At 39.3% G+C, this 27,018-nt stretch overlaps 1 protein-coding gene across 21 annotated transcripts in view; it reads right to left on the bottom strand.

Moving 5' to 3' along the window:
* The window catches only part of EIF4G3 (eukaryotic translation initiation factor 4 gamma 3), a 272,633-nt gene that overhangs the window by 8,571 nt on the left and 237,044 nt on the right, over positions 1–27,018 (bottom strand). For 16 of the 21 annotated variants that reach the window (XM_015557208.1, XM_015557218.1, XM_015557219.1 and 13 more), the window contains 8 exons: positions 25,046–25,139; positions 23,143–23,257; positions 20,495–20,715; positions 18,664–18,782; positions 14,430–14,602; positions 9,035–9,160; positions 5,972–6,053; positions 3,382–3,480 (listed from right to left, as the gene is read on the bottom strand). In XM_015557208.1, the coding sequence (XP_015412694.1) occupies positions 3,382–3,480; positions 5,972–6,053; positions 9,035–9,160; positions 14,430–14,602; positions 18,664–18,782; positions 20,495–20,715; positions 23,143–23,257; positions 25,046–25,139 (1,029 nt within the window). The remainder of the gene's footprint in view (positions 1–3,381; positions 3,481–5,971; positions 6,054–9,034; positions 9,161–14,429; positions 14,603–18,663; positions 18,783–20,494; positions 20,716–23,142; positions 23,258–25,045; positions 25,140–27,018) is intronic. The other 5 variants (XM_015557211.1, XM_015557224.1, XM_015557217.1 and 2 more) reach the window with 1 other exon arrangement.

The raw sequence follows: 27,018 nt of genomic DNA, 5'->3' as shown, positions 1-27,018 counted from the left end.
TTTTAAAAACTTTTTTGCCCTGACCAGGTGGCTCAGTTGGTTAGAGCATCATCCCATACTCCAAAAGGTTGTGGATTCGCTTCCTGATTGGGGCACACACGAAGGCCACTGATCTATGTTTATCTCTCACATTGATGTTTCTCTCTCTCTCACCCCCATCCTCCCTCTCTAGAGACCAATAAAAACATATCCTCAGGTGAGCATTAAAAGCAAACAAACTAGCTATTTTGACTCTGTTATATTAACACTTAGCTTAAAATACAAACATATTGTACAGCTATACAAAAGTATTTTCTTTATATCATTATCTTTTAATCTTTTTCTACTTTTAACATTTTTTTAACTTTTTAAACTTTTCTTGTTAAAACCTAAAACACAACATATCAGTCCAGGCATACATTGGGTCAGGATTATCAATATCACTTTTCCACCTTCACATTTTGTCCCACTGGAAGGTCTCCAAGGGCAACAAGAGGAATGGATGGAGCTGTCATCACCTACGACAGCAATGCCTTCTTCTGGAATATCTCCTGAAGGAGCTGACTGAGGCTCTCCTTGAGGAGGTGTCACTCTTCAGAAATATGTCTGTGGTGGTTTGCTTGGTTTCTTTATTATTATTATTTTTAATATATATTTTTTAGTGATTTCAGAGAGGAAGGGGAAGGGAGAGAAAGAAACATGATGAGAGAATCATTGATTGGCTGCCTCCTGCATGCCCCACACTGGGGGATTGAGCCCACAACCTGGGCATGTGCCCTTGACCGGAATCGAACCTGGGACCAGTCTGCAGGTCAACGCTCTATCCACTGAGCCAAACCAGCTAGGGCTCTTTTTTAAAATTTATTATAGATTTGTTTGTAAGCAGATAATGCACCATGCACATTCCTCTTTATTCAATGTAAACCTTTTAGTATTGGGGTCCATGTTGTCAAACTTTTCAAGGAGCTTGTTGAGGTCTGCAAATGCTTCTGCTAAAGCCTTCATGGTGAACTTTCTTGGAGCTTCTTCTTTTTCTTCTGCAGTTTCCTTTCTCTTGCCTCTTCTTCAGCTATGTGTTCCTGTTCTAGTACCAACAACTCCTCATTAGTTAATTCTTTGGGAGCCACTCTAGGAGTGCTTCAATGTCATCCTCAACCACACCCAGGTTAAAGCTGCTTGTCATCTCAGTCACAAACTTGTTGATTTTTGCAACTTTTTCCCTTTAATGACTGCTGCACTGTCACTAGGTGACCAGAATTTTTCAGCTCCATTATAATCATACTAGAGGCCTGGTGCACAAAATTTGTGCACAGATGGGGTCCCTAGGCTTGGCCAGCGATCAGGGCCTATCGGGGCTGTCTCGCCCAGTCCTGATCAGGGCCTGCCAGCTATCGGCCAGAGCCTGCTGGACAGGGGAAGGGACTGCAGGAGGTTCTGACCACCCGGGGGCAGCTCCTGCATTGAGTGTCTGCCCCCTGGTGGTCAGTGTGTGTCATAGCAACTGGTCAACTGGTTGTAACAGTTGCTTATACTTTTATATATATAGACTAGAGGCCTGGTGCATGAAATTTGTGCCCAGCCTGCACCCTCTCCAATCTGGGACCCTCTCGGGGGATGTCCGACTGCCTCTCACAATCCAGGACAACCAGCTCCTAACCACTCGCCTGCCTGATCGCCCCTAACTGCTCCCCTACTGGCCTGATCACCTCTAACTGCTCCCCTACCTGCCTGATCGCCCCTAAACGCCTCTGCCTTGCCCTGCACCTAAGACCCAGGATTCCCTCCTCTGGCCAGTTGCAGGCACGCAGGACCTGGGCTTCCCTCCCTCTGGTGGGCCGCAGGGGACCGTGGGCAGGCGGCTTCACCTGGGCCGCAGCTGCAGGTGCCCAGTACCACGGTGCGGGCGGCTTATTCCTCGTTCAGGCCACAGGCACAGGCACTGGCACCCGGGACCCTGGGGCGGGCTGCTTGTCCCTCTCCCGGGCTGCAGCCTGGCTGGTCACCATTCCTCTCTCCCCAGTGTTGAGTGTCTGAGCAGTTCCAGCGTGAGGGTCTGAGGGCATGAGGGTGTGATGGCCATTTGCATATTAGCTCTTTATTATATAGGATGAGACCAAAATCATATATGTGGTCTGACTTTGACTGAAATATCATTAAGTGTTATATGACTATAGTTAATTTTTACTTCAGCCACTGTAATTTTTCAGATCCAGAGTTTGTTTAGTTCTTATTTATAATTTCTACTATTTTACCCATATTCCCAACTTATTCATACATCATTCTCCTTTAGTTCTTTTTCCATGGTTTTCTTCAGCAATTTGAGCATATTTAAAACAGTTAAAGTCTTTGTCTGGGATGTACAATGTTTTGGGCTTCCTCAGGGATGCTTTCCGTCAGTTTCTTTTTTTATCCCTGTGAATGAGCCATATTTTCCTGTTTCTCTGTATGCTTTATAATTTTTTTTGTTGAGAACTAGACATTTTTAATATTATAATGTGGAAACTCTAGATATATTTCTCTCCCTTACCCAGGGACTGGTGATGGGGCAGTTATCTGTTTGATGACTTTCAGACAAGGGCTACATTCCTTCTTGTGTGTGGTCATTGATGTCTTTAATTCATAACTCCACAGGCAGCCAGTAACTCCTATTCTGATCTAATTTTAATGACTAGAATGTTAATGAAATTATCTTCATTTCCTTTATAAAACAGACTTATGTCCTGACCGGTTTGGCTCAGTGGATGGAGCGTCGGACTGCGGACTGAGAGGTCCCAGGTTCGATTCCGGTCGGGGGCATGTACCTTCGTTGCGGGCACATCCCCAGTGGGGGGTGTGCAAGAGGCAGCTGATTCATGTTTCTCTCTCATCGATGTTTCTGACTCTCTGTCCCTCTCCCTTCCTCTCTGTGAAAAAATCAATAAAATGTATTTTTTTTAAAAAACAAAAAACCAAAACAACAACAAAAAAACAAAAACAAAAAAAAACCAGACTTACTATGGTCCTAGCTGGTTTGGCTCAGTGGACAGAGTGTCAGCCTGTGGACTAAAGGGTCCTGAGTTCAATTCTAGTCAAGGGTACATGCCTGGGTTGCGGGCTTGATCCCCTGTAGGGGGTGTGCAGGAGGCGCTGATCAGTGACTCTCTCTCATCATTGATGTTTCTATCTCTCTCTCCCTCTCCCTTCCTCTCTGAAATCAATAAGATATATTTTAAAAATAATAAGATAAAATAGACTTACTATGGTTGACCCTTGAACAACATGGGGTGAGGGAAACCAATCACCTGTGCAGTTGAAAATCCATGTATAAATTAAATTGGTCCTCCACATATACATATTCCATATTCCCAATTGTGTACTGAAAATATGTACTATCAAACAGGAAGGAATAAGTCTTGTTCTTACCTGTTCCAAGAGAAAATTATGTACATCTTTCCCTTCTGGTAAAAAGTCCTTCCAGCTGAGGTCAGCCTCCCTCCATAGGGCTCCCACTTTCTTATGGCTCTGAAACAGAGACAAGTCAAAATCCATTTACTTTTCTATTGGCAAGAGAAAAAAACAGAGTGCAGAACTGTTAAGACTAAAAAATCAAAACTTTCCCTTGCTAATATGAAGTTAATTTCTTAGGACTCTAAGCATTGAAACTCAGATGTCTGAAAGTATCCTATATAATAAAGGGGTAATGTGCAAATTGACCATCACTCCAACACACAAGATGTCCGCCCCCATGTGGACAAAGATGGCCACCACAAGATGGCCGGCAGAGGAGGGCAGTTGAGGGTGACCAGGCCTACAGGGGAGGGCAGTTGGGGGTGACCAGGCCGGCAGGGGAGGGCAGTTAGGGCAATCAGGCTGGCAGGGGAGCAGTTAGGCGTCGATCAGGCTGGCAGGGGAGTGGTTAGGGGGTGATCAGGCAGGCAGGCAGGCGAGCTGTTGGGAGCCAGCAGTCCTGGATTGTGAGAGGGGTCCCAAATTGGAGAGGGTGCAGGCTGGGCTGAGGGACACACCATGCACGAATTTTGTGCACTGGGCCTCTAGTAGAAATATAATGGTGAATGACTGAAACTTAGCTGCTTAAGGTTTAATCATTTTTTTTACTGGATGATTAATGTGGGGATTGGCAAGCTGGTACTTGCAATTAAAAAAGTGATTAAAACACAGAGTCTACAAATTCAACACTTTCTTTCCTAGATAGTGCTAGAAGCACCTGCTATTAGAGCCACTCAACAATCTCACTGGTACTCCTCTTCCTAGTAGATCATGATTATGCTGCCTAATGTGAGAAGGCTAATCAAGTTGTTGCTCTTGGACCAAGTATGAGAAGTATTTCAAGGGAAAAGCACAGGTTGAACGCAAGAAACGGAGAAGAGCTGTGATCAGCTAGAAAACTGATGATTGCATAAAGGAATAGTGGTAAAAGAAAATGTCACGTTTTGAGGCTGTTTGACTGCAGACTTTATGCTCTATGAGAATTTCATTTTAGTTTTTACAAAAAAAAGTTAAGAATTTTGTGTTTTAAATAAGGACTAAGTCAAGTAAATGGGAGAGAAGAAGGGACTTTTTGATCTGCAATTAGGGTTCAATAAAAACTTTAGTGCCAGCAAGCAAAGTATATTAATAACAAATAGAAAAGCAACTAGAACTAGAGTCCAGGTTATTTGGTATACCTGTTTATGAATAACTATTACACAAATGTAATACAGAAGGACTTCTCTAGATTTATAAAGAGAAATAAAACACTGAATTGTTTTTATCAATGCCTATAAAACGATGAAAACTATCATCTCAATATTTTTAGTTTTGGTTTGAGTAAGTCAGAAATCACTCCGGAATTTTCATGCCTGAGTTTTATTTTGTTTTGACATAGGATCCCAGGCATTACATCACCTATGTGGTGCTACACCCCTTTCCCAAACCAAACCCATTAGATCTCTAACAGTGCACTGACACACTCTTTTGAAACTATTGGTTGAGACTCATCTGTCTCCCTTTCCAGTTTATAAATTCCTTGACGGTTTAGAATTCTTTGTGGATTGAGATCCTAACATAGACCTTTGCAGAGAATTATGTAGTATTTATTAAATTAAAATGAATTTAACTTTAAGATAGAGATTTACAATCCTGCAGTCATTTTTACCACCTATTTGTAATCAGATTACCTAGCCCATGATAAAAAAAATAAAATCAATCATATTTTTAAAATCATCACCCAAGGATATGTTCTCATTGGTTTTTAGAGAGAGAGGACAGAAGAGAGAGGGGGAAAATGTGAGAGGGAAACTGATCGGTTGCCTCCAGTACATGCCCCGACCAGGGATCAACCCCAAAACCTTTTGGTGTACAGGACAACCCTCCAATTAACCAGCCATCTGGCCAGGGGAAAAAATCAATCACTTAATGATTAATCCCATCTTTCTCTGAAAGCAGAGGATTTTCATTGAAATACATTAAAAAGTATAAATAATGCAGCCATTAAAAAAATATATATATATTTTTCCTGATTTCAGACAGGAAGAGAAAGAAACATCAATGATGAGAGAGAATCATCAATTGGCTGCCTCCTGCATGCCCCCTACTGGGGATCGAGCCCACAACTAGGGCATGTGCCCTTGACCAGAATCGAACGGGGACCCTTCAGTCCTCAGGTGGAGGGCCTATCCACTGAGCCAAACCGGCTAGGGCAATAATGCAGCCATTTTGTTTCAAGAGAAGAGAAAATAACTAGCCACAAATAAAGGTATCTTGAAATTCTTTAGAATTTTATCAAATCTAGTTGAGATTAGGTAATTCTTTTCCAAGTTACTAGTAAACAGAAGGACAAATAAACCCCTGGAAGAAACTAGATTGAAACAGAGACCTCAATTTTTTCCCCCCAAATAATAAAAGGAAACAATTACGTGCACAGTGACACCTAAGCTATTTACAAATAACCCAAGGTCAAAATCACTGCCCTTCCTAATATGCTGTTGAGTCGGACACTCAGTTTAACACTCACCATTTGTTTGCATAGAAGGTGCAATATTTCAGAAAGCAAGATTCCAGCTCTTCCAACAGGAAGTAAAGGTTTGCAAAATTCTCTGTAAAAGAAAAGAGTAGTGATTAAGTACCACAGAACAAATTCCCTGTTCTAGAACAGTAGGCAAACAACGTGTGCCAAAAGAACAGACACTGTCCATCTAACTAACACTGGGCCAGCCAAATCCAATACCAACTCAGAGTAATTTTCAGCAGAAGTAGTTCAGGTTCATTTTATGTTTCATGGAGAAGCTGGAAAAGGACGTTAGAATTCCTGGGTTTTGTCTTTTTCTGTAACTGCTTCCATTATAGAAGCAATTGCAAGTCTCATTCTTTTTTCTTTTCTTTTTTAAAAATATATTTTATTTACTTTCCACAGAGAGGAAGGGAGAGGGATAGAGAGTCAGAAACATGGATGAGAGAGAAACATCCATCAGCTGCCTCCCGCACATCCCCCCACTGGGGACGTGCCTGCAACCAAGGCACATGCCCTTGACCGGAATTGAACCTGGGACCATTCAGCCTGCAGGCCGACGCTCCACCCACTGAGCCAAATCAGGTAGGGCGCAAGGCTCATTCTTACCCAATAATCTGTTTATTTACATAAATCCCTGCCTCAGTGGTTGAGCATCGATCTATGAACCAGGAGGTGGAGGTTCGATTCCTGGTTGGGGCACAAGTCCAGGTTGTGGGCTTGATCCCCAGTGTGGGGCATGCAAGAGGCAGCTGATCAATGATTCTCTCTCATCAGTGATGTGTCTATCTCTCTCTCCCTCTCCCTTCCTCTTTGAAATCCATAACAATATATTTTTAAAAAATAAATCCCACTTTAAGCTGGAAGGAAAGAAGCACCTTAGGTAACGGGGAGTTGTAAAACTTAGTTATTAAGTGTTTTTAAGAAAGGAAGCCTTTGCCAGAACCGGTTTGGCTCAGTGGATAAAGCTTCGGCCTGCGGACTCAAGGGTCCCGGGTTCGATTCCGGTCAAGGGCATGTACCTTGGTTGCGGGCACATCCCCAGTGCGGGGCGTGCAGGAGGCAGCAGATCCATGTTTCTCTCTCATGGATGTTTCTGGCTCTCTATCCCTCTCCCTTCCTCTCTGTAAGAAATCAATAAAATATATTAAAAAAAAAAAAAGAAAGGAAGCCTTTTTTATAAAGAATATAGATGAAACATAGAAATGGACCAATTTTTTCACAGTCTAAGCCAGTATTTCCTAAATTGTATTCTGTAGGGAATCAATAGTCATTCCTTAAAAAAAAAAAATCTATTGTCAATTAAGTGAGGCAATGTGAATTAAACAAACCTGAACAGTTTTTACTTTTTTGTTTTACTATAGAATTCTCATAATCTTGAATGTGCTATAATAAACTTGTGAATGTCAAAGAAAAGAGACACAACAGCATATAGACCAGTGGTTCTCAACCTTCCTAATGCCACGACCCTTTAATACAGTTCCTCATGTTGTGGTGACCCCCAATTTCATTGTTACAAATTAAACATAATTAAAGCATAGTGATTAATCACAAAAACAACATGTAATTATATATGTGTTTTCCAATGGTCTTAGGCGACCCCTGTGAAAGGGTCGTTCGACTCCCAAAGGGGTCGCAACCCACAGGTTGAGAACCGCTGATATAGACTTTGACTATATGAACAATTTTTAGGGAAATACTAGCCTATACAACATAGCAATAATTTCCCTCATGTTCAAATTTAGGAATGCCTGAGACCTCAGTTCCTTTTATAACAACCTGAGCATGCACTACGCAGGTGCCACAGTCTGATAAGCTATTATGTGGAAATATAACTTCTCACAACAATGGAGCAATGACAGACATTAAGAGTCAGGTTAACATTACGTTTCCAGGAGCAATCACCCTTCTGTCAGTTACATGATTCTGGAGCCAAATCTATAATCACTGCTAACCTCAATGGACCACAAGGCTATAATATCCCCATCACTTGCACAGTATAGATCTAATATAATGTAACATTTTTACATTAAAATTAGAAGTCTGAAATAGTCGCAGGCTGCATCCAAAAGCACTATGGCAGCAATTTTCAACTGGTGTGCCACAATAATATTTTCTATTTTTTTAAAATATAGTAATCATTTTTATTTATTGAATAAATGAATGAACATATCCATTCATGAATTCATTACAGATTTATTGAACATTAGTTTTACAACCTAACATTAACCAGAATGTTAAGAATTAAAAATACAATATATAAGGAAGTACAGCGAGATTATGTAGACAGGAGGGGAAGGAGGGAGTGTGTCAGTCAACAGGAAAGAAGAGCAGGATAGGAAATGATGGCAAACCCTGGTACAGTTAGGAAACTCCTAGTAGATTAATATAACCAGACAAGAGTTTGTGTGTGTTGTGTTGGGGAGTAAGTGGTGGTAAGTGGGAGCTGATTGAAAGAAGGAAATTAGAAAATGTGAAATTGAAGATAAAAACAAAGGCCAGATTATAAAGTGTTTATTAGTCAAGCTAAGGAGTTTGATCTTGAAGACAAATAGAAAATTTAACACTACATAACATTTTTTGAGGTAAAGGAGTTTTCTCTTTATATCTTTTAGGAGTTTTATGGTTTCCATCTTTACTCCATTTCCATTAATTGTGAGTGGGGTAAGAGAGGGTTTAATTGTTCTTCTGCAGGTGGCCATTCAGTTTCCCCAACATTACTGAGAGGACTATCCTTTCCCAGCGAGAATGTTTAAAACATGTACTTCCTCACTATTTAGTCAGGGGCACTGACCTTTTCCTTAGATTGTCAAATAAAAAAATGATAACAGCCAACATAACAATAGCTGTTTGGTGTGAATGAGTAAAAATTATACCTATTTTTGTCAGATCAGCAAAAACTACATTTTTTTTGTGCTTCAGAATTTTAGTAATTAGTTTGTATGTGCCATAAGATGAAAAAGGTTGAAAACTGCTGTACTAAGGGAACAGCATTATGCTAGAAGGCCAGCTGATGAGTTTTGTATCAGTTTAACTTGATATATAGCAAAAGAAATAAGAACAACTTACATGATAAGTTCTCGCATGGAGATTCCGCCTTCTTTTAACATGGGAGTTACCAGTTCAGCAAGGTACAACCAAATATGAGGAATATCAATGGCCATGTCATCTGCTGTTTCCAATGTTTCTGAAAAGCTAAAAAAGAACAGGAAAAAATTCACATGCAAATGTAATTCAAAAGTTAAGATTAAGTAAAGAGACCAAAATCAGTCAGCAAAGAAGTGCCAATTAAGCACTTGCTATGTTAGGTACTGCTCTGGGCGTAAAGTAACTGGTTCTTGCTCTCAAAGAGCTTATATTAGTGTTGGGGGAGGGAGAGAAAAGCATCTTTGCAGATAGGGCCAACACAATATGCTGAAGAACATGAACTATGGTACTAGGATATCCCAATACAGCTGGTGGTCAGAAAATACCTCTGTATTGAGGTAACATTTGAAAGACTTAAATAATGGAAATGAGGCAGCCATGTGAAATTCTGGGGGAATAGCTATCAATTTAATCAGAGTATGCCACTCTTCCTTACCTACCTTAGAAGCCTATACTTCAAATCATTAAAATTTTTCATTTAAACAAAAAGATACCACTACGAGGGATAGTCACCTTTCGAAAGGTGCCATTTCAAAAACAGTTTGCAGCTTAACCACATTATCTAACTCTGGACTCCATGAATCCTTAACGCTAACTTTCTGAGTTTCCAGCTTGGAATTATTTGACATCTCTTTGTGATACAACAGATACTTGACTATTCTCCCATTATGTGTAGACTTTCAGCTCAGTTAATGTGCTACTAATAGACCATAATCTGGATGGACTCCAAGATTTCTGGGTTAATCACCCTATAATGCCAATTCATGTTTCATGGGTTAGTGGCATAGATTAAGCTGTTTAATGAGCCCATGAGACAATAACTGCAGCCATGCTGGTCTTTCAGCAGTATAACTACTGCTATTTTCATCTCATATTACAACTAAAAGATACCCATATTCTTGCCTTGGTATTCTACTTCTCAATTAGTCATGGGACTATTTGCAGAACACAATCACTGGTCAAATCCAGACTGCTGATAAAAAATCATGTTTGGCCGAAACCGGTTTGGCTCAGTGGATGGAGCGTCGGCCTGCGGACTGAAAGGTCCCGGGTTCGATTCCGGTCAAGGGCATGTGCCTGGGTTGCGGGCACATCCCCGGTGGGGGGTGTGCAGGAGGCAGCTGATCGATGTTTCTCTCTCATCGATGTTTCTAGTTATATATCTCTCTCCCTTCCTCTCTGTAATAAATCAATAAAATATATTAAAAAAAAATCATGTTTGGCTGAACATAGGATTTCCATAAAACTATCCTGTTATAAGACATTTCTTTTTAGTTCCTAAATCCTTTTGTATGGTTTTAAAAGAAAAATCCTAGGTATGTAGAAGCTCCTACACACAGTAGTCTTTGGACTACATACTACATCGTCTATAAAAATGCCTTGTATAATACACATTTTTTGCTGCCTGAATGACTGAAATAGAGCTATACCATACCCTTGCTTCTTGGTATGTAGTGACCATCACACCCACTGGACTGCACTTTGGAAAGGGTCCATAGGTGTGACTTTAGGCATCCTCCCCCCATTTCAATTATAGAAGATGTACTTTTATTTATTTCATATACTGGGTTCCTGCCTAAAATTTAATTTAGAAAAGGAGTACATGGTTAAAAGTTGGAATTTTAAAAAATTCAGTAAACGTTTGATCAGAAATCTGCTAAAAGGCCAAAATAATCTAACACAGTTTGGAAATGATATTGTCAGCAGCTCTTGCACAATTTGCATGAAGATAACTAAGTTTTAAATGGAAATTTGGCTGTAGATAAATAAGGAAGAGACAGTGAGTACATCTAAAAGTCAGATTGATCAAGTATTATTATGACTAATCAAAAGAATCTAACTACAGGTAAAAGGGAGAAGTAAAGAAGATGAAAAGCCTTCTTCTACTGCAGTATCATCTGCAAAGACTATTTAAACCAGATCCTACTTAGATGAGCAAATAGGGTCTTCACTGTCCACTGGCACCTCTGCAATTTTGCACTTGAACCTTAGTATGAATGTCTGTGTAAGCTCTGAACACTAACTTCTTACAAAGGCAGAAATGCCATTGTGGCAAGAAAAGTTCCAAAAAAGGAGGTGATAAAAATTTCCTCTCCAACAAACATTTCTCAAAATGAAATACTAATATATCAAGCCTCCTGAAGGACACATATTTTGTGTTTATTGTCAACTCCAATTTTTACCATCCTGGATGTCATGTTTATTAAACTTTCAAAGTGATTCCAATTCTGTGGCTAATAGTGCACTCATCTACCCTTACTAGACACTTGAAAAAGAAGTCGTCTAAAGCCATGATATAAAACAGTGCTTGAACTGCACCTACCCACCTACTTTACATCATAAAGCATTTAGATTCAAGTCCTGAATATTCTAAGAGAATGGCTGATGTTGCCTTTGTGGAGATGTTTGATATATGGCAACTGTTATACTCAGAGTTGATGTAGCACCTTGTAAGGAAAATTCCAAAGGATCTAAGCTTTATTTATAAACAACCTGACACAAAGAGCCTATTTTGAAACTTCTGTCTAATCTAACTTAATATTTAGTAGCATTGCATGCCTTAAAAGGAACTGCAGGAGAGATGGCTCGCTTGGGAAGCCAGACAGAAATAGCTTCAATGACCACTCAAAGTTGGCATCTAAGCAGTAGCAGCATACCAGAAAGCTAACCTTAGGTGCTTCCCCACAATGCTGTATACAAACAAAAATATTTGGATGTCGGGACTAAAGAGACATAAGACTTAGGGCATTTCCATGGCTCCAATGAACTGGCCTCTCTGGACAGTATGGACTATTTATAACTTGGACTTTAGAAGTAACTGGGAAACTCTGATCTATTTGCAAGAAGCCTCTTTGTGGATAATGACTTGAAACTATCGGTTTGTTTCCATCTTAGAAAAAATTGCCAGGTCTCTCCGTTTAGGGAGAAATAGGGGTCTTTGTAGGGGTTCTGATCTAAGGATGGCCTGGTTAGGTCTAATTTAATATTAAAAGCTAGCCTGGAGCCACTGAATTATCTCTAGCTGCAGATGGAAGTAAAAATAGAAAAAGATGAAGTAGTTACTGAGACACAGAAGTGTTAATCTCATTTTCAGTCTAAATAAATGGTTGTGGTAGTACCGTCAGCAGCAGCTACAGTGCCAGTGAAAGTGTGGATACCATGACTGGAGGACACTTATTCCTCAAGGGACCAACAAAGGGAAATGCAAATGTCTGAGACAGCCTAGAAAGCAAGCTGGCACCTCACAAATTCAAGTAAAACTGATGAAGCCAGTCTACACTTCTTGGGGTCTTTCCAGATATGAATCAATTTCTGAGTATAGTTTGAAGAGAAACATGAAACAGTAAATAATAATCCAGCATTTCCCAAATTTTCTGGTGACTATAGCACAATATCTGGGTAAAAACTAAGTTTTTTATAAAATAATATAATAGTTATTGCAAATGTAGTTCTAGGGGGTTAAAATTATACTTTCAAGTTGGCTAGGGGCAGACCTCAATTTGTTTGTGTGGGTGTGTACACCCCTCATTGCTTTTACTATTTATACTGGTTGGTTACTGGAGTGAACAATATATTTCTCTTTTAAAACTGGAAACCATCCTGGCCTTAAATGCCAACAACCACAGCAATTTTTGCCAAAGTTTCTTATTAAATTAACTGGGTCAGATACCCTTAATCTAGTCAGGCACTGAATTCAGAGAAATTTAACTTACTGCTAAAAGACAACTTGAAAAAAATGTTTCTATTGATTTTTTAGAGAGAGGGAGAGGTTGAGAGAGATAGAAACATTGATTGGTTATCTCCTGTATACCCTCTATTAGGGATTGAATTGAAACCCAGGCATATGCCCTGACTGGGAATCAAATCCGTGACCTCTTGGTGCATGGGATGACGCTCAATCCACTGAGCCACACTGACCAGGCTGAAAGACAACTTTTTAATGATCTTAGGGGCAAGTATACATTTTCCAGAACCTTGAGGACAATGCCACCTTTCCTCACAAAATCAAATGAGTAATTTTTCTAAGTACATTCAATCTTGGCATTTAATGATTACACTATTCTAAGAGGTTGACCATAGCTGAAAGACACACAGTAGCATTTCATCACATGTGCATTTAATGCACAAGAATACAATCTGAGCCCTGGCTGATGTTGCTCAGTGGTTAGAGTGTCAGCCTGTTGACCGAAGGATCTCAGGTTTGATTCTCAGTCAAGGGTATGTCCCTGGGTTGAAGGTTCGATCTCTAGCCCTGGTTGGGGCTCATGTGGAGGGTGACCAATTGATGTGCCACTCTCACATCGATGTTTCTCCTTCCCTCCCTTCCACTCTCTCTAAAAATCAATAGAAAAGATACCCTCTGGTGAAGATTAACAAAACAACAACAAAAAGTACATGAGCTTGGCAAAAGAGATTTATAAGGAGAAAAATAACTTGAATAATGCAGAATTCTTACTGCCATTCTGCTTAATGAGCTATCCCAAGTGAGTATGAGCTGGGAGATGTGGATCTGGTGTCCAGCCCCCAGGAAGTCTTAGTTCCTGTTCCCTTAGAGAGTGAGCATGTATCAGAGATGGCTGTGATTGTAAGTCTATATTATACAACATGGCTCCTAAAACTAAATTTTTTAACATATGCAATCTTCCTCTTAAACACTGCTTTTAGAACTTAAGCCTGGGTAAGATTCTATGGCTGTACCACAAAGAACTGATCCATCCACTTGTGATGATGGTGTAGCACGAAGAAATCAGAATCTGATCAAATGAGGTTCAACACTAGTGACAGCCAGACTTCATCAAACTAACCATCAGCAGGAGTCATAATGAACCCAACCTGGAATAGACTAACTCATTAACAACTTGGAGTTACATACCCTTCTACAGTGCTAACATGAACAGACAAGCATTTATGGGCAAAAATAAATATGGTCTATTGAAAGCTTTCTGGGTTAAGTCAAATTTTCAAAAAGTTTTCACAAAGAAAAGTTTTTTCCTCAAAGAATAGCCAAGGGTTTTCTTAGCTGGTGAGGCCTCACTCAGGTTCCCCACGGTTAAGGGATCTCTGCTACCTTACTTATGTCTTAATATAGGTCTAACAATTAGTATAAAAAAGCAGAAGATAACTTTTATGATTTAGTACAGTCTACAAATGCCATCATACCAACTAACATATTATCAATATTACATATCAACATGTTAGAGAGGGCACAATTTAATCTATGAAAAAAGCTAAAAACTTAAGGTAGATATATGCTATTAAAATGAACTACTCAAGAGTCTAGTAAAGGAATACCACCATTCCTGAGGAGAATACTGACCCTTTGAAAAAGTCCTGCTTGCTGAGCTTCTCTGACTGCACCAGTTGATACAGTAACTGGCCCATGTGATCCCTGGTGATCTGGCTCCTTTCCAGGGTGGACTCAACCCCCACTCTCACAAACACGTGTAGCGGGCCCTGGGCATTCAGCTCCTCCACACACTGCATGGCTTCCTGTTCAAATAGCAAATAAAAGCTTATCCCAAATCTAGATAGAATTACCAGATGGTTAAAATAAGCTTAAAATCTTTTACTTATGACAAACTCAGCAGAAAGCTCAACAAACAAGGCATTTTCACATATAGTTTTTAAAACATTAATACAACTCAGTAAAATGCAGGCTGATATAGACAATATTAATCATATTTTCAAAACAAAAGAAGTGTGTCTTTATAAGCAAATGTGTTTAGGTTAACAACTTTATTCAAGATCACTCAAAGGACCAGAGACAAAAACATATTTTTCTACACAATGTTTGCTTATTTTATGCTCATTTTAAAAACTAAAAATGGTATATTATGAAATAGAAATTCAATGTCATGATTCAAAGGCCTTCCTTAAAATGGCAACTGAGGTAATTCTGTTTGGGTATATTAATACTTGCAAAATCTTCAATGAAAAAGGTCTTCTTTGACAGTAAAGTATATATGCTTAGCTTAAGTACCAAAACCCCTTATGAAGTTCTTGGGGTTCTTACCTGGGGTGACCTGGCTAGGTGATGTATTTGGTGTGGAGGGTAAAAGCCTGGCAGCCAAGGTTGCTGAATCACCAATACAGCAGTGTGCCAACCTGCCCTCACCTCTCAACTTTGAGGACAAAATCCTTTGGTTTCACCTCTAAAGAGAGCAGCTCTTCTGAGGGGAAGATGCATGTGAGAAGGGCAGCCTCCTGACTGAAGGAGGGGTAGGGCCGTGTAGGAGGCTCACTGACGCTTTATTGCCCCTCTGCTGCTTTATTTGATACCTCCCCACGCCAACTTTCTATCTAGAAAAATTTCCAACTACAGACAAATTAAATAGTATAATGCACACCTAGATAGCTTCACTTCAATTGAGATTCATCCACTGTTAGTTTTTTCTCTACATCTAAGCAATTTAACATGCATACAATAGTCAATACAAACATTATCCGACATATACAGTACATACTTGAATTCCCATAATTGTTCCCAAATGTCCAATATAGCTGTTGTTGTTTTAGGATCTGATTAAAAACCTGGCATCACACGTCATGATGTCTCTTTAGACTGCTTTAATCTAGTCTCTCTCTTTTTTACCCTTTTATGACATTGGCATTTTTGAAACATTCAGGCTAGTTGTCATTTCCAGCTCCATCGGCACTTCATGCACATTCATAGTCTGCTAAATAAATTGCCATCATCCTTCTAATTTCCAACTTCCAGAATGTTGCTGCTATCTATTCCCTATGCCTCTTATGCTTGTGGGTTTTTGCCTCATATTAAGAGCATCATCATCATCATCATCATTATAATGCCTTTTAAGGAGAGAGTGGAAAGGAATGCAAGTATTCAATTCAATCTTCACTTTAACCTGAAGTGATTAAGTGTCTTTCAATGGGAATTCACTGAATCTGCATATAGGACCAACTAACTACATCACGATACCTCTAATGTCCAGCAGTTCATAATCCTGCCCTTCTCCCTAATTTTCTCATGGTTTGATTTTTCTTGTTGAGCTCTCAGCTGAAATGATATGGTCTCTGTGACTTCCCAACCATGGGCTCTTAAAATCACCCAATTTTACTTCTCCTCACTGAAACATTTTATTTGGTAGCTGTTTGTTTATTTATTACCTATATTTAGAGCAGCTTTGTCTTCATTTCCCACTAAAAGACCCATAAAAACAGACCAGGGCTACTCATTACATATACTACAGTATATCCAGGCAGTATTTCCTAAAATGTGACTGTCACATTTTAGGTACTCAATCAAGATATGTCACAGAAGCTAAAAACAGGCTGTAGAATCAGACAAATATAGGTTTGAATCCTGGCTCGGTCACTACTGTGTGAGTCGAGGAGTGTACTTTGATCTCTCAGCCTTAACTTCCAAACAAAAGCTCAATAAATATTTTTATTATTGTTAACTAGTGGGGTCCCTTGGCCTGGCCTGCGGTATCGGGCCAAAACCGCCTCTCCAACACCCCCAAGAGGTCCCGGATTGTGAGAGGGCGCAGGCCAGGCTGAGGGACCCCACTGGTGAAGGATCAGGGCTGGGAAAGGATGCAGGAGGTTGGCCAGTTGGGGAGGGACCTCGAGAGGGCTCCAGGGCATGTCCAGCCTGTCTTGCTCAGTCCCAATTGGCTGGACCCTAGCAGCAAGCTAACCCATGGGTTGGAGCGTCTGCCCCCTGGTGGTCAGTGCACATCATAGCGACTGGTCGACCGGTCAACTGTCTGCCCCGGTGGTCAGTGCACATCATAGTGAGTGGTTGAGCAGCCTTAGCATATTACGCTTTGATTGGCTGAACGATGACCAGACGACTGGACACTTAGCATATTAGACTTTTATTACATAGGATAATAATAGCATCTATTAAGATGTTATGAAAAAACTCTTCCTTAGGATGAGCTCTCTAAGCCTTTAGTATGACACATTAATACCCTAAAGATAATAAGATAAAGTATAGTTTATGCTCTAAAGCTAGCAGCCTGGCTTTGAATACCGAGTCTGCCACTTATCAGCAACATAACTTAAAGGATGCTACTTTACCTCTTTGCATCTCAGTTTCCTTATCTTTAAAAATGGCTATTATAATATTACTACCAGAAGGTTTATACATATAATATTTGTAAAATAGCACAGAGTCCATAGTAAGACCTCATTATGAGTCATACCTGATTGTCCCTTCAACACTGCAGGCCGGATGTAGGGCTGATGATGAATACAAGAGTCCTCTTGTTGCACATTAGTGTTACCAAGGTCCTTTCTCCCTATATCGTCAGCTCATCGCAGGGTCATATTTTTTCCTCTTTCAAAGTTTTGGCTGCTCACTGACTTTTCATATTCCTCAAATTATTTCTAAAGCCAAATTCCACTGCTTTCTTCCTTACTGTCTCTGCTGTTCATCTTTTCATCTTTCTTAGCCTTTCCTCTTTCTTGTGAGTCTCATATTTCTCTACTACCACACAGGAAAAAAAGCTGTGCTACCATTTTACAAAAATATTCTCCTTTCTAAGAATCTAACAAATCAGAGTATATGAAGTGTATGCTTTGGCTCTTTTCTGTTAATGTTTATTTATTTTTGCTGGTTTTCAAGGGCTTCTATGAAGTCTTCCTCTCGAAATTGATTGTCATGAAAACTTCCTATTTCTTCTAAATTTTGGACAATTTCATGGCTTGAAGTTTTCAGAAGGTTGGGCTATAGCTAACACCAAGCTGAATTTTTTGTATGGAAAGCAGATAGTAACTAGGTTGTCAAGAAAAACTTGAAAGAATTTTTTATTATATATGCCAAAGCAAAGGACTTAATATATCTGACAAATATTTTTAACAAGCCTTTGTTTACTCCAGATCCCTAAATTAAGTCTCATTATATGATCTCTCCAAAATAGATCTACAGCATTTATTATAACTGCAATTTAAATATCTAAATGTGCAGTTACCTGTTTAGGGTCTGTCTCTGCAACTAGACATTAGGGCACATGAAGCCAGGCAGTATCTCTCTCTCTTATTCACTACCATCTTAAAGTGAAGATCAAAGAGACGCTCAGGGCTAACGGAGGGCAAATGCAAAGCCATGTCTTGAAATGTTTGCTTTAGGCTGTCTGACCCTGGCCCACTGTTTACTCCTCTGTGCCTTTTTTCTACTTACGAAATAAAGACGAAGTAGTATCAGCCATACTATAAAGTTAATAGAAGAATGATGATAAACTGACCATGAAGATCATGAGAGGTAATAGACAGGGAGCCAGAAATGCCTCATAATAATAATGTCTTGGTTTTGATCATTAATATCAAAGCCAATTTGGTTGCCCCATAGTGGGGGATGGATTGGTACCCATTCTCTCTCCCTGCCACTTGCTCTTGTCAACTACATTATTTAAAAGAGAGGACTAGGCAGAAATGTATGAAGGTTGTGCAAACTGAGCTGTGTAGGACTTGGATCACACATTCTAAGCCTTGTTAGTTCACAATGACAACTAAACAGAACCAAGTTACTATGTCTGTCATAGGGCTTTCCCTGTTGTTGCTTTCTTGAAAAATATCTCATTTACCTTAAAATCATTAATGTGTAGAAATTCATCAATGACAGATTTGGACTTCCTCTCCATTTCCTCTTCTGACAATGAAGGCTTGTCAGGGGCTGATGTTGTTGGAATTTCTGGTTTCACTACTAGTGAGGTTTAAAAAAGTAAGAAAGTGAAAATGACAAAAAAAGTATCATTAAAATGGTGATATCATAGTTGATAATGTTTACATGTTGTTATATCACTTTTTTTCAGTAAAGGTATTAAAAATAGGTACAAATTTGACAAAGCAAGATACCTAAAAACAGAATACAGAAACATCTATTTTAGAATATACAGTAAGTAACTTTATGATGACAACAATTAAAAGGATAGAGGATATGATAAACGTTTATAATTAAAGCTTTTTTGTTCGTTTCAGTATTTTGATTCCTCTCCACTCCTTCTAAGATGAAGTGCGCACCTGAGGCCTGTATAATTGTAACAGAGTTACACCCACACTGGCCTTTGGCAAGTGCTTGAACATGACATGGCTCTGCTTCGTACCACTCTGCTCATGGTACTCCCTGTCTGGAATGCTCTTGCTCTGCTCCATACCTACCCCTCCCTACAAACCTGTTTTAAGGCCTATCGGTCCTTCCGTCCTTAGGGAAGCTTTTCCTGACATCCCTCTGTCCATTCTAGGCAGTTCCTTTGTTAAATACGCCCTTAGAACTGTGTTCCTTTCCTTCACAGCACTTTTTTTAGTTTGTACTGATAGGGATTATTTCGTGAAACTATTTGGTAAAGGTCTTCCTGACCCAGAGACTGAAGGCTGAGAGCAGGGAATGAGTGCCCAGAAGTCACTAGTTGCTCAGTGTGCACACGGTAAATGGACAAATGATCAAGACAGTAAACATCCAAAGGGCAGCTGTACTACATTATTCACTACATGGTATTTCCATGCCCTATTTTATTATGTTCCCCAAATACTTAACACAGATAAGAAAGCTACATGTCCTTAAAGATGAAGGATCTGGAGACTCTATCAGTTGGGGGAAGACATTTCAACTTGCTTTTAAAATCCATTTAAAGATTACAGTTAGAAGACACAATTTAAAGAGTAAAACAAATTTTAAAGTTATAAAAATGTCATAAACAACCAATATTGCTTCAGGGTGAAGAGTTAAAAGATGCTAAAAATTATCTTTAAACTATTTTTCATCACTATCATTATCATTATCATCACCACGACCTCTAGTACCTTTTGAAAACTTTGTATTTATCAGGTAATGTTCTCAGTAGTTACATGTATTGACTTCTCATTTAATCTTCATAATAACCCTACACTTGTTATCCCCAGGTAGCAAATGAGGAAACTGAAACACAGATAGGTTAAACTCATGTGGCAATTTCTAGAGCATTATCTGAGTCTTCCTCTAAGCATATACATGCTAAACGTACAAAACCCACAGAGATTACCAAGGAACATGAAAGTAACAAAAGACAATCTGATACTCTCTCCTTGGTTTGCCTTGCAGTGTCTCAGTGTCAGAATTCCATACATTTGAGGGGCTCTACAGAGCATAAGCACTCTATGCACAGTGGGATGTTATGAACGTGTAAGAATTTCAGATTGCTTACTTCATCATCATCACATTTAACAGAGAAAGAAGAAAATTTACAAACTGCTGAACAAAAGGATACCTGAGGAATGAGAACTAGGTTACAAAACTCTGAGGATGATGCCTTTAACTTTTAAGGTGCCAGTGTGTGTGTTGTTACCATGAAATTTACTCAGGCACAAAGTCTCCTTTATATTTTTCCTTCCAAATTGAAGGCCCAATCCTTCATCCTATGTGTTTATACAGTCTCTCACCTGACTCCCTGGCTTTGCTCCGGTCAGCCTCAGCGATGCTCCTTTCCACATCCATGCCTCCTGTAAGCTGTTTCACAGTCTCCAGCATCTCTCTTCGTTGCTCTTCTTGAGACTGATTGTCTAACAGGTCTTTACTGCTGCTGCCCCTTATGAAAGTGTTCGGACGAGCTGTTGCAGGTGGAAGGGGTTTGTCATTCTTCTCCCTGCCTGTGCTTCCACGACTTAAAAGACAAAACACTTGTCAAAAGAAAGACCCCCATCTCCTTATATATTTAAATTATAAAGCAACTTAATTTAATTAGTTTTTCTAAAGCATGCAGAATCATTTTTGAGAAAACTTTAGATATGTAAGGTATCAACTATATTTTAAAGTGTAATTATTTATAAAAACATGTAAATCAGTGCTTTAAAGAGAATATTCATAACTGAAACCTATAAGTTCATGTTGACCAATGTCACCTTAATAAATTTAATTAAAAAAAGAGAGTATTGAGATAGCTTGGGAAGAGATTAATCAAAGAACTTACATGCATCTATACATAACCCATGGACATAGACAATTGTGTGATGAAGGTATGGGGGAGGGGCAGATGCAGAGTGGAGTGGGCCAATGTGGAAAAAAAGTGGACATAAGTATACTTTCAACAATAAAGATAAATTTAAAAAAGATAGCTTAGTTTTTCTCTTAAATATGTTAAAGGGATACTAACTTAAAAAATTTAAATGACAATAGAAATTCCTTGTTTTACTTTAAAAAAATCTTTTAAGAATGACGAAGACAGTGGTGAATATATGGACCAAATGAGTGAAAGAAAAACAGAATACTGAAAGAACATGGTATCACTATCTTAGAAATTATACATTATTTATTTAGAAACTTCAACTATATGAAAAATATCTTAGAACCAAGTAGTAGAAGTAATTTCTGAATAGCCAATGTCACACACTTTAATTTTAAGAGAGGATCTTCCTGTTTCCCTGTATAGTCTTCTTTTAGATAATTCTAACCAGGACAAGCGGTTTCTCACCCATGGAAAATCAGAAGCAGAAAGTTAATTAAAAGGGGGAGAAGAGGAAGAAGTGTGACACAGTCTAAGCACTGTAAAAAAAGCTATACACACTCAAAAAGCGCAGCCATCGGGGGAAATTTACAGCAGAGCTAAGAGCCACAAAGACTTCAACAGCACAACTGGTGCTCAATGACAATCCCAGTTATCATTAGAAAACTGACTGTGTCCTAGCTGCTGTTCCTCTGTTGGTTGAGTAATGTTCCATGCACTGAGAGGTCGCAGGTTCAATTCCAGGTCAGAGCACATGTCCTGGTTGTGGGCTCAATCACCAGCAGGGGGTGTGCAAGAGGCAGCCGATCGATGTTTCTCTGTCTCAAGGACATTTCTACCTGCCTTCCTAGAGTTCCGATCAGGGCACATGCCTAGGTTGTGGGTTTGATCTGCTCAGGGCAAGTACTGGAGGCAACTGATGGATATTTCTCTCTCACATCAATTATCTCTCCCTTCTTCTCTCTCTAAAAACCAATAAAAACATATCCCCGAGTGAGGCTTAAAAAATTTTTTTTGTTCTCTGTCACTATACTACAGGTCCTCATCAATTCTCAGGAGACTAGCCAAAAGAACTCTTGACTGTATGAATCCTATAAAAACAAAAGTCAGAGGATTGAATACATAGTGAAAAAAAGGACAACCTCAAATCTAACTAGAAGAATAGTGTGACAGTGAGGTGTGTGTGGGGGCTGTCAGGCCTCCTTTTCATCTCCATGCTTGAGATTGCTAAATTACCCTAGAGCAGTGGTTGGCAAACTGCGGCTTGGCAAACCGTGGCTCGCGAGCCACATTGGCTCTTTGGCCCCTTCAATGTGGCTCTTCCACAAAGTAACAGCTCTTCCACAAAATACTGACTTCTGCGCATGGGCCACGAAGTTTCAATCATACTCTATGTGCGCACTGCACATGGTATTTTGTGGAAGAGCCACACTAGAGGGACCAAAGAGCTGCATGTGGCTCGCGAGCCGCGGTTTGCCAACCACGGCCCTAGAGCAGTGGTTCTCAACCTTCTGGCCCTTTAAATACAGTTCCTCATGTTGTGACCCAACCATAAAATTATTTTTGTTGCTACTTCATAACTGTAATGTTGCTACTGTTATGAATCGTAATGTAAATCTCTGATATGCAGGATGGTCTTAGGCGACCCCTGTGAAAGGGTTGTTCAACCGCCAAAGGGGTCGCGACCCACAGGTTGAGAACTGCTGCCCTAGAGTATCCTGTGGCATTAGCGTGGAGAGCCCTACACAGCCCCCAGGACCTTTTGAATCAGCCTGGCTTTCTTAAGGAGCAAGTCATTAGGTATTTGCCAGATTAACGTACCCTTTCTTTCCATCCCATCCTAAATCTACCACCAAATTTTGTTCTTATTTGGAAATTACAGAATATGAAGATTAAAGGAGGAAAAGAAAAAGGAAATCAATCTTAGGAATGATAGAAATCCATCCATAAGGATTATCATAATAATTTGTGTGGGCACGTGTGTGTGTGTGTGTGTGTGTGTGTGTGTGTGAGAGAGAGAGAGAGAGAGAGAGAGAGACAAGCAGGTGAGTCTTGAGCTAATATGGATAGCAGACTTCTTCTCCTTACCTGGTTAAGGTCCGCCGGGAATCAAACTCTAAAGGTGTGGATGTAGACCCTGAGGGTGCTGGAGGTTGTAAAGCAGAGAATCTGTTTAAGCTGGAAGCACTTGACCGTAAGGGATCTATAAGTGTTGAGGATTGAGAGAAAAATACAAATCCCATGACTAAAATGCAGCTTCTAATTCATCTGCCTCCCTGGGGTGGAGCTTGAGATTAGACACTTCTAACAAGTCTAACAAGGTGATGCCAATCTCCTGGTCCACAGACCATATTCTGAGAAGCACTGTTAGAATTTGTATAAAAAAAGTTAAAAATCTTTGCTCATTACAACAATTGGTTCTTGCTTCTTTAAAAACATAATTAAATTATCCTTTGGGGATGGGAGTGATAAACAGAAAGGATGGAGGCAAGCAAAAGCAAAACAAAATATAGTTGATCCTTGAACAACACAGATGTGAACTGTGTAGGTCCACTAAAATATGGATTTTAAAATAAATACCTGTACTGCCTTTGACCCACAGTTGGGAGTCTGCAGATGCTGAGGGCTAACTGTATGCATTGATCTGCACCATTCTATACAAGGAACTTGAGCATCCAGGAGTGTGGTATCTGCAGGGGGGCCCTGGAGCCAATCCTCCATGGATACGAAGGCACAACTTGTGTTTTGGGGAATCAAAATTATACATGGATTTTTGACTGCATGGGGTGGAGGCAAGCAAAAAAAATGTAGAAGTAATTTTTAAACAGCCAGTATCACACACTTTATTCATTTTAAGAGAGAATCTTCCTATTTCCCTATTTAGTCTTCTTTTAGACAATTTTAACCAGCAGGACAAGCAGTTTCTCACCCATGGCAAATCAGAAGCAGAAAATTAATTAAAAGGGAGAGAAGAGGTAGAAGTGCGACAAATTCCTTTCATGGTTAGATCAGCTGAATTTTCTCATAAGTTGTGGGCTATAACATAAGAGATATCCTTAACCCCAAATTGTTGAAGGATCAACTATATTTCACTTAAAAAAGGTAATAGAAATGTTATGATCTCATTTATGTAAAATTATGTATGTAGGTTTAAATGAATAATAATATTTTTTATTTAAAGAAAAAAAAGGTCAAAATTACTTAGTAAAAGGGAATTACAGAAAGAAGGTTAACAATGAAGTTTTTATTCTTTCCATAAGCCTTCTTCAGCTTTTAAGATGTGTTTGTCAAGGTCACATCCCAAGGTCAAATTTTTCAAAATATGACTTTTGGTAAAAGATTTTAAAAACGATTTCAATCTAATTATTTTTACAACAAGCTAAAATTAAATGCTCTGGCTATTAACATTCTTTTTCTCAGCAAAAATGAATCTGTCTTTTAAATTACTGGAGTCCCCGTAATTTCTGTAATTATATTGAACTAGGGGCCTGGTGCATGAATTCATGCGCTGGAGGAGGGGGGGGTCCCTTGGCCTGGCCAGTGATCAGGGCTGTGGGAGGCTGGCTGGCGGGGGAAGGAGCTGTGGGAGATTGGCCGGCGGCCAGGGGGAGGGGCCATAGGAGCACACTGACCACCAGGGGGCAGCTCCTGCATTGAGCACCTGCCCCCTAGTGGTCAGTGCATGTCATAGTGACCAGTTGATGGGTCGTTCAGTTGCTCAGGCTTTTATATATATAGACTTGTGTACAAAAACAAAGGAACCTAAGAGATTAAAGTCTTAAAATAGCCTATTTTTTTTTTTAAAAAACACACATACCTAAGGAACACTTTTGAAGAGGAAGTCATGTTAGTCAGGGTCACCAGTAAGTTTGCGCAGGATTTGTTTATAGCTCCTTTCCTAAAGTCATCCTTAAATGATGTGGGAACGTGCTGTAAGGTGAGGGCTAAAGGACCACAGGTTCCTGAGAAGGGAGGGGCTCTCTGTGCTTACCAGTCTCGCTTGCCTTTGCTCCACCGCTGCTGCCTTTTCCCCAACTGCCCAACTGTGCTTTAGGTACCAGCTGAATTTTCTCATCAATTGTGGGCTGTAACATAAGTGACAAGATCAATTCTAGGCAATATTCTAGAAGAATACTTTTAATTTTCAGCTCAGTAAAACCAATTTTAGCAACAAAATTTTGCTTGGAATGCTGATTTAAGAAACATAAATTGGAGCTGTTCACATTCAAGTGGGATTCCTATGGCCCCTGAAGCACTTCCTTGGAATCCAGCTTCCAGAAAACACAATTTGAAACCACTGGTCAGTCTAGAGAAAGTATTCAAGTCCTCTAAAATGGTGTGCCAGTTTGCTAAATGTAAGCAGCTTCTAATGGTTCCTCTTGTATAACAACACCCATTGATTTAAAAAATAAAAAAGGAATACACAAATACCACTAAATGAACTCATTAATCTCCTCATATGATTGTTGACAAAACAATTTCACATTTTAACAGAGCCTATTAAAATAGCCTGGGGCTAAGGATGGAAAGGTGGAATGGGAGTATTCATAAAGGGAACTAGAGAAACAAGAACAGAATGTTAGATAGGGAGTTAAGGTCTCTTATCATTCAGGTTTAACCCTCCATGCACATTTTTAGTGCAAGTGAATAGAACTACAAAGTAACACAAAGGCTGTAATGCAGCTCTTTGTAATAAAGGTATTACTATATCCTGACAGTACTGTCTTGCTATATGACATGCTTTCACATAAATTCCTTGTAGTTAACAAAGAATTTGTTTAATGGTTTTGAATTTTTTCCAGGATATACTCATATAGAGTATATTATGATTATCTGAATAAACACAAAGTTGGTTAAAAAACAATTGATATATTTTTCAAAATATGAAGGAATGTTGTAGGTTTAATACCAGGGCTATTCTTTTTTAGAGCGTTCATTCACAGAAACAACAGTTAAAAACACAGACAAATACTGATAACATTTACAAAAATACTGGGGCTGATGTTGGGGGAGTTCTTTAAACATAAAATCTCGGTTAATACCCTCTCTTGCTGGAAATGAAAGTGGATGGGAATCAAGTTGTATTCAGCAATGGTATTCCTGATCTAAGACATAAACAACCATAAGAAGGTACCAGAATCTGTGAGAATAGGATCCTAGCTAATTAACATCAAGAGAGATCCAGAGAGGTAACGTTTTATCCTGAAGCAATGCTTTGACAAAACCATAAAGATGCAAAGACATATTCCATCTTCTTCCAATTTTATCAAAGTCTGTTTTCTTTTTGTCATCTTCTTTCATTTGATGTTTTCACATTAACTTTAGATTGTCTTTAGCTTCCTATTGGCAGGCTGCCAATTTTCAGAACAAGGAGTATATTATAACTAAGGATCAAACTATACTTGCAAATAATTCGCCAAACCCACTAAGCTATAGAAGTTTCCACTTTTACAAAATTTAATTCTGCTTTCTCTATGTTCTTCACCCTACTTACAGTGATCAACTTCTGCTGAAAACATCTGCTAGGAGAAAATTTCCTCTCACTGCCCATGGAGTCTCAAGAGAGAGAAAGTTAAATTGAGTATATTAAACATTTATCACAGAATGATTTCTAGTAGGTCCTCTGTTATTTCTTTTAGGCCTTGGATATAGCAAACTATTAAGTCCTTTCATGGTTAGCCTTAAACAGCTAGCTAGTTCTTCCCCAGAGCTAAGGATACACTGTAGTAAACCCTCATAGAAATAAAAAGAACTAATGTTAGGAAAAGTATGTAAGAATACAATGAGCAATACTGACTTGCAGAAAAAAATCTCATAAGATCTGCATTATGGCTATTTTATATGAGCAAGAAGGAATCTACCTTTTGCCTCTCAATAATATTTTGAAGCTGTTGTGTATTTTATTATTATTATTTTTAAAAATATGTTTTTATTGACTCTTTAGAGAGGAAGGGAGAAGGATAC

Source organism: Myotis davidii, unplaced genomic scaffold, assembly GCF_000327345.1.
Source record: "Myotis davidii unplaced genomic scaffold, ASM32734v1 scaffold149, whole genome shotgun sequence".
Taxonomy (NCBI): Eukaryota; Metazoa; Chordata; class Mammalia; order Chiroptera; family Vespertilionidae; genus Myotis; species Myotis davidii.
The sequence above is the reverse complement of the archived record's forward strand: the minus strand, read 5'-3'. Positions and strand labels throughout refer to the sequence as shown.